The 13,928-nt window shown below is 31.8% G+C and overlaps 2 protein-coding genes across 2 annotated transcripts; both read left to right on the forward strand.

Moving 5' to 3' along the window:
* The first annotated feature begins 1,245 nt into the window (after positions 1-1,245).
* Positions 1,246-6,373, forward strand: LOC111694881 (UPF0314 protein RB9128). The gene is made up of 7 exons (XM_023463934.1): positions 1,246-1,585; positions 2,243-2,350; positions 3,197-3,284; positions 3,549-3,609; positions 4,359-4,420; positions 4,931-5,038; positions 6,205-6,373. Exons 1-7 carry the CDS (start codon positions 1,527-1,529, stop codon positions 6,298-6,300), a joined length of 582 nt encoding a protein of 193 aa, XP_023319702.1. The 5' UTR covers positions 1,246-1,526; the 3' UTR covers positions 6,301-6,373.
* A 2,728-nt stretch (positions 6,374-9,101) lies between these two features.
* LOC111694880 (uncharacterized) lies at positions 9,102-11,303 on the forward strand. The gene is made up of 7 exons (XM_023463933.1): positions 9,102-9,220; positions 9,358-9,438; positions 9,632-9,714; positions 10,037-10,116; positions 10,186-10,244; positions 10,509-10,597; positions 11,025-11,303. The coding sequence occupies exons 1-7, from the start codon at positions 9,133-9,135 to the stop codon at positions 11,220-11,222; spliced, it is 678 nt and encodes a 225-aa protein (XP_023319701.1). The 5' UTR covers positions 9,102-9,132; the 3' UTR covers positions 11,223-11,303.
* The last annotated feature ends 2,625 nt before the right edge of the window (positions 11,304-13,928 follow it).

The following is a 13,928-nucleotide window of genomic DNA, read 5'->3' on the forward strand; positions in this document are numbered from 1 at the left end:
TCAAACGTGCTTTGGTCTAAAATTCAGTAATCTTTTAACTTACGGATTTGGTTATTCTATACTTTTTTCATTCGACCGACCAAAAAAAGTATTCAGGAAAAAATGCAAAGAAATTATGTTTAATGGGTCAAATTGTGATAGAAAGTCACAGCTTTCTGGAGTATTGACGGAACCGTTAAATCCACGTGCCCTGCATGGTCGCCTGCACCGTGTACTCTAACCCTTCCGTTCCGTCCTCATAGTGTTGCCAATTCATTTTTTTAGAGTTTGTTTAGATACAGGGGGATCTCCTGTTGTAAAGCAATTATATACCATTTATAATGTTTTATATGCTATCGTTAAAATTGTTATACTAATAATGTTTCTTCAGGTTCAGAAAAATACAATTTGAAATGAATTGCATTGAATTAAACACTTGCCAAGCTAGAAAACGATGGTTTCTTCCACATTATTGGTCAGATTAAAGGGAGTGACCGGCTATGAAAGGTAGTTGAACTGAATATGCAGTGTTGTGGAAAGCTTCTTTCGGATTAATTTGAGACATATTAAACTTTTTAAAGATCTGTAAATCCTGAGTTTGATCGCAAATTCGATGTTGAAAACTCCTACTTTTGGGGGTGGATTTTATTAAATAACGACAACATAAAATGTAAAAAAGTTCTTCAATAAACTACAGACGTCATGTATAGGAACATGTTGAGAAAATAAAAATTAATCTTATCATCGAAAATAAGTAATCTTGTTCATTATTAGTTTCTATTTTTTCATTATTCTGGTTTCTCATTTTTCACAAAGTTTTCGCAGATTTTCTAGAATGATAATTGAAAAGACGGCATTTGAAGAATTTTAAGAAATCTGAGAATAAATTCAAAGAAAATTAGAAATTCAATATGATAATGAAAAAGAAATAATCAATTTTAGCATTGATTTATTGACAAATTTCTTTTGAGAAATATGTTCCTAACCATCTAATTAGATTACTGTATAACTTTTACTTTATTTTTCGCTGTCGTTATTTAATAATTTAAATAAAACTAATTCTGAAACGTGTCCACCCCTTAAGTAGGAGTTTTGAACGTCGAATTTGCGCTCAAACTCAGGATTCACAGATCTTTAAAAAGTTTGATATGTCTCAAATGAATCCGAAATAATTTTTCCACAACACTGCATACTCAGTTCAACTACCTTACATTGCCGGTCACTCCCTTTAAGGTTTCACGAGTACGGTTGTGAATCGGACATACCCGTTTCTTTATTAGAAGGTCGTTTAAAATTACGACACCATTCTCTTCAAAGACGACCTGAAAATCTGTCAAGTCTGTCAGTCTCTTTTCTCTCTGTGGTCCATGCAATGATGCAAAATTGTGTGTGGGCCGGAGTTTCTAGAATTTGCAGTGTGCAGACTGCAGATCTAGGTTTGCAGGCGGCCAGGCCGGCTCCTCAGTGCAAAACAGTCTCACAGAATATTTTCTGTAGAACTGAAAGGTATAAATCTGTTCTAGAAGGAGAGTTTATAAATTGAGATAATGGCGTGGCATAAAGGAGAATGGTGGCCGTTGTATGTCCCTGAATGGTATTCACCGAGGTACATGTACTTTTCATGAAATATATAAAGGTTGCATCATATTTCTCATTTTTATTTCTTACGAGTGTTATAGAAATAGCAGAGTTCATTCAGATGATCAAATCTCATTTTTGGTTGCTTTTTAGCTCTAGATACTTCTAGATACTTAGATTTATGCCATATGTAGTCTAGTATAATCGTTTCATATATTCAATATTTATTCATTTTAATTGTAAGTTTGTAACTAAACTGAAAACACTCATACAGGGTTACCCACAAAGGATGAGACTTAAATGACCACCATACACTCTTACGGTACATTTCTTATTTTAATTTTCAAATAAATTATAAGTTACTAATTAGTTAAGAAAAGCATGAAAACCATGGGATTCGTGAAATTTAGATTTGAAATTTAGATTTTATAAAAGACGACATTCTAAAAAGTATTTGTTCTATGTCAATATTTGAAATTTGGATTTTGGTCTTTGGAGATATAAGTGCTTTCAATTCACAGATTATATGACTACGTTAGAGAATCTAGAAGTTTAGATTTTTAACCTGGCTTTAAAGGAATGTTCGGGAAAATGAAAGAGAGTATAAACTAATGTCAATCTAAAAATCTTAAAATTAATCTGTGCTATAAAGTTAAATTGATCTGATTTTTTTTATTTATTTTAGGGTTTCCCAATACTTCTTTGATCCATACAGCTTTACCCATATTCTTCATGGAGTCTTCTTCTATGGTTTGCTTGGTTGGTGGCCTCAGCTTATCTGGGGGAATTCTTGGTAAAAAAAATACAGTCGTCGTCATATATATCAATATAATGAAGACGACTTTTTAAATCAGTTTTTATTTAAATTTTGATTTCTACCAAGTTTTCAAACAGCATGGATACATAGAAAAAAAAACGCAGAGAAGTGTCAAGCAACTTCTCTTTGTTTACTTGTAAACTTTTAATTTGAAAAAAAAAACTTTCTAATTTCTAGGAATCAAAAAGAATTCTGCATTAAATGATATAAACGTCGACGACTGTAGCATAATTAATTAAAACAGGGTTTCCCACTCATCACAAATAAGATACGTCTCAATGGTAGTCTTTGATTATTGATAGCTATTTAATTAATGACAAAGTGGGTCAAAATAGACAAAAAATAAACAGCAAATACAATTTAAACATGAGAAATTATTAAAAATTATGAAATATAGATTATTAAAATAATTGATTATAAATTTGTTTAGTCACATCTTTACTTGCATTAATTAACTGGTTTCGTTAAGTACAATTTTCATTTATACATTATTTTTGCTACAATACACATTAAGTGATCGTGCATAAATACAGTAATAAATCAGCAACAACCATCCACTTGAAAGCCCTCAACATTATACGTAGCTTCATATCCATCTTAATTGGACTTTATGCTTAATTTCAACTGACCCTTCATCCAAAGATAACTGTGCCCGGTATAATTTATCCATTGCTGCTTATATACGTAAGAAATGTGCAAGCCACTTTTACGGAGAACCCGCTAATGAAAATTAACAGTTTAAATTTTAACGTCTACTTCTTCATATCCATCTTAATCATCGATGTTCATTGCTTATTATCAATTCTATTATAGATACTCTAGGTGGTGGGTTTGGTTGGCTGGACCCGGTGTTTCCTTCCTATTGGAGCTAGCTCATGAGTTTTTAGAGAACTCAGACCGGGTCATTCAGGATTGTTAATGTTTATTGACAGAAATGTATTCATGAATAGGGTATAGGGCTAGCTCTAATATTTTATTATGATATTTACAGTTTTTTAATTTCTACAGTTTCTTTTGGAAATAAAAAGGTCATATTATATTCCTGATTTTCTGAGGTTAAAGTGAAGAGAAACATGTGACCTGTAAGTTTTAACGAATATTTCTAATCAGGAAGAAAATAAGGAAAACTATTAATTTAATCAATGTTTTGTATATTTAACATGATTTCTCTCAGATGTATAGGACTAAATCTGGAACTTCAGGACTTTACCAGGGGGACAGCATTCAAAATATCAGTAAGTTAACTGTAAAGAAACTGATTATCTACCACACAGTTAGTTACAAACCGATATTTTTATAATCTTTATCTTTGCAACTTATTGATATTTCACACAATGAATTCTGCAAGATCAAGAAACCAAAGTTTAAAATCCAGTCACAAATGAATGTTTTGTGATAGAAATTTAGAGTTGGCGCGAATAATCAGTTTCTTTCTATTTTTTTGATGAATCTTTTTTTGACGAGGAGTTTTTTAAAGTTTTGGTATTAAAGGGACTGTACAGAAAGGGTAAATGAACAAATTTTTGTTAGATTGACGTGTACGATTCCCAACAGTACCCCTAAAACCTTTGACAAAACAAGTTTGTCGGACTTATCCCCATTTATTATCTACAGAGTACTTTAACACTTTGTTTTATATTTTAAAAATATTAATATTCACGTTCTAGACGTGACAGAAAAAAAAATTATTTTCATTCGAATTTTTCAAGACCGCTTTTAGCGTAAAATTTTCAGTGATTTCAATGGATGCACAAGTAACGGATCAGTTGTCTTGCGTTGCACGCGCGTACACTGGGTTTTACATGAACTAAAATGGTTTTCAATAGATTTACATACACATATCTTTGTACTTAATGAACAGACAAGGTTTAAGGGGTACCATTGTAAATCAGGCATTGCCATTTTTGCAAGGGGTGTCACTTAAAATGATGTGGAAATATTGTTTTGATCGAAAAGAATCTTATTTTTTATTCTTATTTTTGAGTTGGAGATTTGGTTTCATGCACATTTGGATGGTATCTCTCAGCACTCTGCGTTCATTTTGGGGTAAGAAAATCAACGCTATGCGCACCACTTTCATGTAATAATGTTTTTTTTAAATCTTTTTAAAAACATTTTCTCTTTTATACATTATCAAACAATAACAAATACTTAGTCAATAGAGTTTTTCTTGAGTTCTATTAACAATTGTCAACAATTCAATTCTTTTGGAGGCGCCATTTTAAAATCCTGACCCGGTAATTTTAACGCAGCAACAAAGTTTCTTTCGCTAAAATAATGATGAAGCACCCAATTCAGTTTGAATATTGCTGTACGTACCAACGAAATTGCGTCTTTGCCAGAAAGTCTGTACTTTTAATTCCTATTTGCAACACAATGTCGTAGAATTTAGATATTTCAAACTATGAATTCTTTTAGATCGTATAATCTAAATGTGAAATATCTAAGATTTGCACCATCAGATTGCAGAGATATTGGGATTAAACCGTTTGAGAAAAAACTCAATTCCTTTGTTTAAACAAATGTAAGTATTGTCTTTGAATATTGATCATGTAGGTTTGGTGGCTGATATTAGTGTGGACTATTGTGTCTGAGCTTGCATTAGTTTTCTATATGAGAGATAGTTTATTTCTCATCCTGTTTCAGCTTACATTCAATATTCAGGTACCTTTTTTGCCAAGAAAGAGTTGAAAACTAAAAAATTTGGACTTATTGTCGTCTCCGAAATTTCTTTTGCGTATTAAATTTTGCTCAAGATTTTTTAATTGTATAATGTGAGATTCATAAAGCTGTGGAATCTAATATGTATATGAATCTTATTGTGAAATGGTAAACACTGGACAATTGCCGTGTTTCATGTTAATTGGGCTATTTAGAAGCATAAAATGTCCTTTCTCATCTGATTTCATGATTTTTTGCTTTTCAGACAATAAAGTGTGACCGATCAATTCGATGATTCGAGTTAATAATTTGTGGTTGTTGACTAGGCTCAATTCAATTCCACTTAAAATGTTTTACAGGAGATTTTTTTGTCCCCAGGACATGATCGGGTTGTTACGATCAAATCGGGTTGTTACAATCTACTTGTTGCTTCATTCATACTGAGAAGAGGGTTGACAAGATTCCAGCTGCTTCTTAGGCCTGAGAATAATAGAGTGCAGGAATTCTTCTGATATAGTGGAGTGAGGCCCGGGTACCTTACAGACAGGAAACATTACACTCACTGCTCCCAATCATGCAACCATAGACTCTCCCTGCTTTTCCACCTTTCCTCTCTTCATCATCATTCACTTGTATCAATCCACTTCAAGCTTCTTTCTCGTTGATTAGAAAGAACGTACCCTTTCGCTGCGATAGTTGTTGACAGCCGCCCTGCTGTCCTCCTACATCCGTCAGGGGGTCAAAACTGTTTAACAAGATGTCGGCTTCAGATGTTTTTGAAACCACAGCAGTCTTAACACCAATCCAGTTAATGGCTGTGGACAAGTGTGCTTAACTTCAGTGATCTACCGAGAACTGGTGTCACACACTGTATCCACCCCACCCCACAAAATATTGATAAATAAAAATTTTGCAAAAGGAGCTGATTATTCTCTAATCTGACCTTTGTATCTTATCAACCTGACGTTATGAATTCCGCTATATAAAATAGTCAAAGTTTAAAATAAAAAACAAGTTCACTGTCAGGTTGAAAAGATAAAGGGATGAGAAAATTAAAGTTTGAGGCGTGTAATCAGTTCCCTTTAAAGCTTTGTCTAAACTTTATTATTTCTGGAATGATGCTAATGAAACCAAATTGTAAAACTTGTTATTAATTATTTTTTTTCTAGGCGATCAAAACATGGCAGGCTGAGAAGGTTCCAGCACATGGTAAACCTCAAACAAACCAAGACGAGATAGATGCTCTGAAGTCTCATCCCTCATAAACAAAAGTAGAATTGGGAGTAAAATTAAGCTAAAAAATTGTTAATGTGTAATAAAATATTTTTTACCAATTTACTTCTAAAGTTATTAAAAAAAAAACTACTTTAGAAATATTAGTTGTTACAAGAATTTACATATATTGTTAGACGACCACATTCTCTTGAGATAATATAACGAACTATATTTAACGAACGAAATATGTTACTTGCCCCCCCCCTTGTATAACTGTCTGGTGACAGGAAAGCACTCGTATGCAGAGTGACAAACAATTTTTCTCGTAATGAAACTGTGAATGACTCGTGGTTTTCTCTCTCCCCCAACCATTGTAAAACAGAATTGAAATTAGATATTTTCAGGGGAAAGGGGGGTTAATCCAAGGAAATCCCTTTAAATTGATCAATACAAGGGACATAATTAAGGTAGATAATGTAAGGTGAAATTAGTTGACTCTCTGCCATATGCAAACTTAATTTTGTGGACTGAAATCAACAAACAAAATCGTTTTAACGATGGTAAATTATGTTAATTTCATATTGCATGTTTATTGTATATTGATGAAACAGAAGCAGGAAAAATAATATTGGATTCCTTTCAGTCTAAAGCAACACATGCATTCTTATTTAAGCATTCGGAAAAAATATTCTCACAATCATTAATATGCCTTTTTCTTGCCAATTTATTTCTATTCTGAAAGAATCATTTTTTTAGAAACACAGCTTTTATTAGACATGGAAAGGAGAAAGTGTTTCACGTTTATTAGACTATTTAAAAGCATACCTTTGAGTCAACAGTCGTATTCCTATTTCACAGTTGTATGGGTCTCACCAAAGACTTTGCTAAATAAAGATAGCGCATCAGAAAATCTACGCAAATTCGACGCATTTCCTCGGATAGCCAAAGATAATAACTAATGTCGTCTTCTCCAGAAATCCGTTATGTATTTACCCTATTGACGTTTCATAATGTTGTCTTTTGTAATAGATTAAATAGTTATTTAAAAACGAAACAAGTTTTTCTATCTTGAAATATTTAATTTGTCCATAGTCCATTCATCACTTTTTAAGATGAAATAACGACGATATCTTCCTCATTGTTACCCAGTTAATTGATTAAATGGTTCTGTTGTTGATAACACCTTTAAAATGGGTTGGTAACTTGAAACATACATCTATGAGTTCCTTAAGACATTTACTTTTGGTTTAAAGTATAAGATTATGAAGTGCTTATAAGAAGAAAATAAATGTCTCATATCTTTTATGCAAGTAACCTTGTACTTTTTAGCAGTAATCAATTATCTCATTTTTTCATTCAAGGTTGAATTCTCTCTACCTGATTTAAATGAATTATTGAAAAATATTATGGGATCTTTCAGCGTAAGGAATTCATATGATCCAATTAAAGAGCCTTCATCCAAACTTTTTTCTTTTTTGGATCTGCTGGTAAGTTAACGCAGACTCTCCTATTCGTGGATGGTTTGGCAATTTGGTATCATACATGTTACCTTGCTTGGCAACACTGCTCAATTGCGGTATTTTATGTTCATTGAACCATTTAATCAAAAATTGAGTCTAAAAGTCGTCTTTATATTCCCCAGTTTTATTTTCATCAATGTTATTTTTTTATTCTGCCTTTTAAAATCCTCCAATAATCATACCTCAAACCTTTTGTAATTAACTTTAAAATACTTCTAAGTAAAAGGTCGCCCTTTAATTCGAAATTTTAACGAAACTTTCTGTGATATTTTTTTCTTTAATGGTGGATATTTTTGAAACAAAATCCCCATAATTGAATTGAAGAGTAAAATTAATACATTAATGTATGCGATATTATTTCTTTGGCCTAAGATTAAACAGAAGACGACATTTACACAAAATTTATTTACCGTTTATAATATTGGAAATTTCTGGTCCCCTCTCTCCTTCATCGCCTAAAATCCCATTCCATAGAACCTCAGTAAAAATATTTGACGACATCTGCAGAATATTTTCAGTAACAATTATTGGCTATTTTTTATTCAAAAAGATGCGTAACTTTTTCACAAATTCAGGTATAATACACCAAATGATCCTCATTTCCAACAAATGATTAAATAAATTTTAAATATCATTAATTTTAGTTAACTTACACAAAACATTCACATTTATGTTAAATAACTAAGGTTTTAATGTCGATCGTTAGACTCTCAAACAACCAAAATAACCAATGACGTCAAAATACAGCTGTACAGGCGTACACAATAGTCGGAGAAATTTACAACGCCTCATCTTTATAATTAGCAAAGTCTTTGGGTCTCACTGTATCAATAATGCAATTAATGCAAACTAATCAAGGTTTATCTTTTATTTATGTCGTGAAAAGTGTCTTATAGATTTCATTTAAATATTTTTTTCTGATTTAATTGTAAATCATCTGGCCGATTCGATCAAGATCATGACAAAAATAACAAACATGTGTGTTTTCAGTATATAGTATACATTATTGTGAAAGAATTTTGATATTGCAAGGTTTATGTTTCCCTGGTCCCTGAGAGGTTTATTGTGCTGAACACAAAGGAAAATGACAGGCTGGTTCTGCACACACTAAACAAACAGATACGTTTCACATACACCCACATTAAACCATTTTTATACATTAGCAAACCATAGAATTATATGATATGTACAAAGGAAATGGACAATCTTACGTATTTTATTATAACAAATGTGTTTAACCTTACGGCTGGAAATAAAATAAATATTATAAAGAAAAGGAGGAAAATATTTTTGAAAATTTTCTACCGAAAGCTTTGAAAATCCTCCAGTGAAAATCAGTTAATCCGCAAAAATGCTAGAGAAATGTTGATGCTAGAATGCATCTTTATTATAGTGGAGTATGTGTTCCTCTTTCTAGAAATCTCTCTCAGCCTCGTTTCTCTTGTTTTAGGTCAGTTGATATTATATATATTTCAAATACTTCTTTGTATACATATTTAAACTCGTAAAGTCAGAGGGAAATAAATATCCAAATCATGAAAATTAAATTATTGAAATTTAAAAATTCGTATCTGACTTTTTAACTAGGCGTGAAAGGGCTTGAGGACTGTCCCAGCAATCCGAACGTTCCGAAGTTTCTTATTTTGGCAGGACTAATGATTTGGACAGGAAAATTTCAAACTGTACGGTTTTTTTTATTAATTTGATAATTAATTTTGTATCCTAATTTCATTGTTTGTTTAACAAGTATCTAAGTCTTTGAACTTATGAAGGTTTTTTTATTAATTTAATAATTCATTTTGTAATCCTAATTTCATTGTTTGTTTAACGATCAAGTATCTAAGTCTTTGAAATTATGAAGAGTTTCTTATAATGGCCGTGCATCTCTTCTTTTCTGTCCTCACATTAAAATGTAGTCCTGGCCTTTCAAACTTCAGTCTCAAGGGAAGTTTTTCTGGCCAACTTCATTTGACAAGTTTAAAGAATATTTTATGAACTTTTAACCAACCCTTAGTTTTATCATAGTTTAAGTTTTAAAATCTGCTAAGTGTCTTGAAAAAAATATACTATTCAAACATGAATGTAAATCGGTTTACAAACATTTATTGGGCGTTTTCACTGAAACTACTTTTCCCTTTAGAAATATCAGTTGAAAACATTTCGAGGTTTGAATAAATCTTAAACTTTTTACTTTAAATCCATTGGAAGCGCTTAATGTAAAATCCCGAATCTGCCGGATATAGAAAAGTTCCATTAATCCTTCAAGTTCGGAATTATACTCTGTATTATCTATTCTGTTGGAGTAAACGTGGTGGGAACAGCGTACTCATACAAACTCCTAGTTGGGTAACAACCTTTTTCTTTATACCATAAATGAAAATATACCAATAAAGTTCTAAACGAATTTTTGTTCAGAAGAAACTATGCTGCTATTGAAAAAATGTCAGGTTGTTCTGAAGATTTGAGGGTTGGAGGTAGGTGCGCTTAAACTTTTTGTTGAGTTAAGGAACTAAGTTTTTGCCACAAAATCAAATTTTCGAATCTTTTATCTTTGCAACCTGATGGTTTGAACCTATGATATTTTAAACTTAAATTATTTGATCTTACGAAATTCAAAGTATGAAATATCTAAGGTCTACGACATTATGTTGAAAAGATATAAGGATTACAAATTTAATTTTGTGGTCAAAAATAATTTTCCGTTTGCACCAAAACTTTTAAATTCTTTTCTTTTTTAGGAGCAGTTCTTACTTTTCTTCATTGGATTGTGACCATATCTACTCTTATTCTCTGGTTGAATATACTAACCTACGATAGGATCTACAAGGTTTGATTATATATAAAAATTAATATCAAATATCCCGATTCAAATTGTGCTCTGAAAAATTTATTTTGAAGCAATATATTATAGTACAAAACTGGTATTCATTTATTTCCTAAACCATATTGGATCTGAACACTTGCCTAAAAGTCCAATTATCTCATTCCTATATCTCTGCATGCGGATGGTGTAAACCTCTGATATTTTAAACTACTTTTTTGAACTATGCCAAAATTAAAGTTTGAAAAAGAAAGGATTACAACATCATGTTGTAAAGATATAAGGATTAGAAAATTATAATTTTAGGTTAAGTGAATTCTTACTTTGAAAGATTTTTTGGTTATTTTTTAAACAAAAACATTATGAGAGGTAATGACGGCTTGTCAAATCTTTCAGTAAATCAATAAATCTATATCTGTTATTTGTTTTCTAGATTAGAAACGATATTAAATTCTTCTTCACTGGTAATGAGGATCGTGTAACTGGGATTTGGAATGAAAACGATTCTTTTCAAAATCTTCACGCTACAATTGATTTAGAGGAGAACACTATTTCAAGTTCAGCTGGTTTCTGTAGACCTAATTCTTTACTCAGATCAAGAGGAATTGAACTTGTCCAACTAGAGAGTTGATGGAACATCAGAAATAACAAGTTTCAAGTGTATTCTCAAATATTTGTATTTTTGATAAAAAGAAAACATATCACCAATTAATGTGTTGATTTTTCTCTACGTATTGTAAGTAAAGTGTGGGAATTGTGATTGTTTGTGTGCTAGGGTGTGTGTGTGTGTGTGTGTAAGGGGAAGCTGTGGGTTGAAGGGTATTTATGTAAATATAAACAGTTTTCTCCACATTATATATAAGTTTTAAAACATTAGAGCAGAGTTATTACTCTCTTAATATAGGCAAATATTCTTACATTTCCCGGAGAGGAAATATTTACATAAAATTAACATAGACAGTGGGTGGGCAGGAAGACAGGATATGGCGGCAAATCGTCTTTACTTCCGGAGAATCCCAGATACGGTTCTAAACTCCATACTTGCACAATGTTTTTTCGGAAAAGAGGGGGATATGGAGTACATAGGGGGCAAATATGGAGTACAGAGGCGGGGATATAAAGTACACATGGGAGGAGGAATTAGAGTACATGAATATGGAGTACAAAGGAAAAGGAGATAATTTTAAGAATATGGAGTTGAAAGTGAGAAGGGGCATAAATATCAGAATATAGAGAATAAAAGGGAAAACAGGCATACAAAACAAAACAAAAAACTAACAATTACGAAGTGCTAAGGAAAATGAATCATAATACATATTTCTGAGAATTAACCATGTCAGCTTAGTCCTTGTGTTTGTTCTGTAAATTTACGTGTTCAACTATTTGAAGATGGCATCACAATTGTTTCAGTGTACAGCAAAAACAGATGAAAACGTTTTGGCAAAGACGTAAATTATTAATGTTTATAGAATGCAATATCCTTGTTTAAAGAAAAGATGACTTATGAATTGGTTGTGCGCATACAGGGTTACTCAAAAAGGATGAGAATTCAAAGACGACAAAGTACATTGTTAACATTAATATCTGAAAGCTAAATTTAGTTGTTTCCCTAACATTTATCTTCTAATGGTTTATAAACTGATTAAGAGAAGATAAGCTTAAAATAGTTGCTGGGAACTATGAACTAAACAAAAATGATAAAATAAATTCTTCGCAGTCGTCTTTGAAGTCCCATTCTTTGAGGAAAACCTGTACCAGGTAATAGATAATCGAAAGAAATGCTTTGTTGTTTTCTTCACCCCCTTTCTCTCTTTCTCGTTAACTATCTTGCTCACTGTCAATAAGAAAAACATATTGGCGAACATTAGTGAGAATACGAACTGTTTTTTACGGAACTGCGTAGCGGGAGCTGGGGGAAGGGAAACCGGAAACGGAAACTGTGCATCGAGCTGACACGTGATCAGCTGTGCCGACCCGACACGTGGCTGTACGTGTTTCCACTCCATCTTGGAAAAACATGGGAAAAATAGAAAACAAGATTTCAATCCTTTTCTAAAATAATCTCCATTTTGATTTTGTTACGCCACCCTGATTCTTTTGAGAACTTTTCTAAATTAAAAATGTTTTGAAAATTTAATTTTGAGGACAAATTGATTTCTCTTTGTGAAAAGTTGTGAATTGAGGGGAATGATGAATTCTAATCCAGGTTTCAAACAAAACGTGTTTATCATTGAAAGGAAATTAAATTCTTGTCTTTGTCCCAATATTTCTCTATTCTTCTATTCTTCTGAAAGGACAAAGAAAAAATCCAATTTATTAAACTAAACATTGAAGAGATAAATAATAAAGATTTTTTTTATTTGTTTCATTTCTTTTAAGTTATCTGTAGGTATAAATTAATGAGCTTCAATTTTCTTATTTCTAAAGCAATTTTTATTTAAACAGTGGTTCAACTTATTTTACATGCAGATCAACCACTTCATGTTGAAATTCATTAAACCTTGCCCCCCCTAACACCTCACTCTGATGTTATAAACCTTTAATGTTTCAATTTTGATCTTTATTGTAGAATTTAAAATAAATTACGATCTAAAAGTTGAATTTGGAATTGCATTTTTAATTGAGGTTTCAAATGATCTTAGTTTAAAGTATCAAATATCTGCGACGTAAAATATTTAGAAAACTTGAGCATTCGGATAACTATCAGTTTTTTGCTTTGCAATAGAAGATAGAGGTCAACGGTTTTATGATTTTGCAGCATACAGTGGCTGAGTTAGGGTATAGAAAGTAGGGGAGGTGGAAAACAAAGGTTTCCTATTGGATATCATTGTTCTACTAGGCATCCTATTGTGCTAGACAATAGGTGGAATTTATGTATCGGGGGCGGGCCTACACCACGGGGAAAGGCGGGCCTAGGCCAGGGGGATAAACGTGCTTAGGGTTACGGAAAAGGCGTGGCAAAACGATATTCTGGAGTGGAGTTGCAGAATTCGAAATTTTTAATAATTTATATTATCTTTAATCATTATAAAAATTCATAACGTTTGTGTGCAAGTCAATAATCTTCGTTTTATAAATTTAATATACGTATATTTGTTTAGCTATTTTTATTCAAATGCCCCCTTTTTCATATTCATAGATATGGAGCAAGCTAACCATCTTTTGTTTATATGGTGATCTAAAAAAGTGGAGAATATTTGAATGGAAAAAGTTCAATTTTATCAGAACATTTTTAAGTTAGACAAATAAATTAATGATTTTTTGATTTGATGATCTATCTATTTTTACTGATTTCATTTTCGTAATTTAACAGTGTAATTATTTTTAGATTAAGACT

Source organism: Eurytemora carolleeae, unplaced genomic scaffold (assembly GCF_000591075.1).
Source record: "Eurytemora carolleeae unplaced genomic scaffold, Eaff_2.0 scaffold91, whole genome shotgun sequence".
NCBI lineage: Eukaryota > Metazoa > Arthropoda > Copepoda > Calanoida > Temoridae > Eurytemora > Eurytemora carolleeae.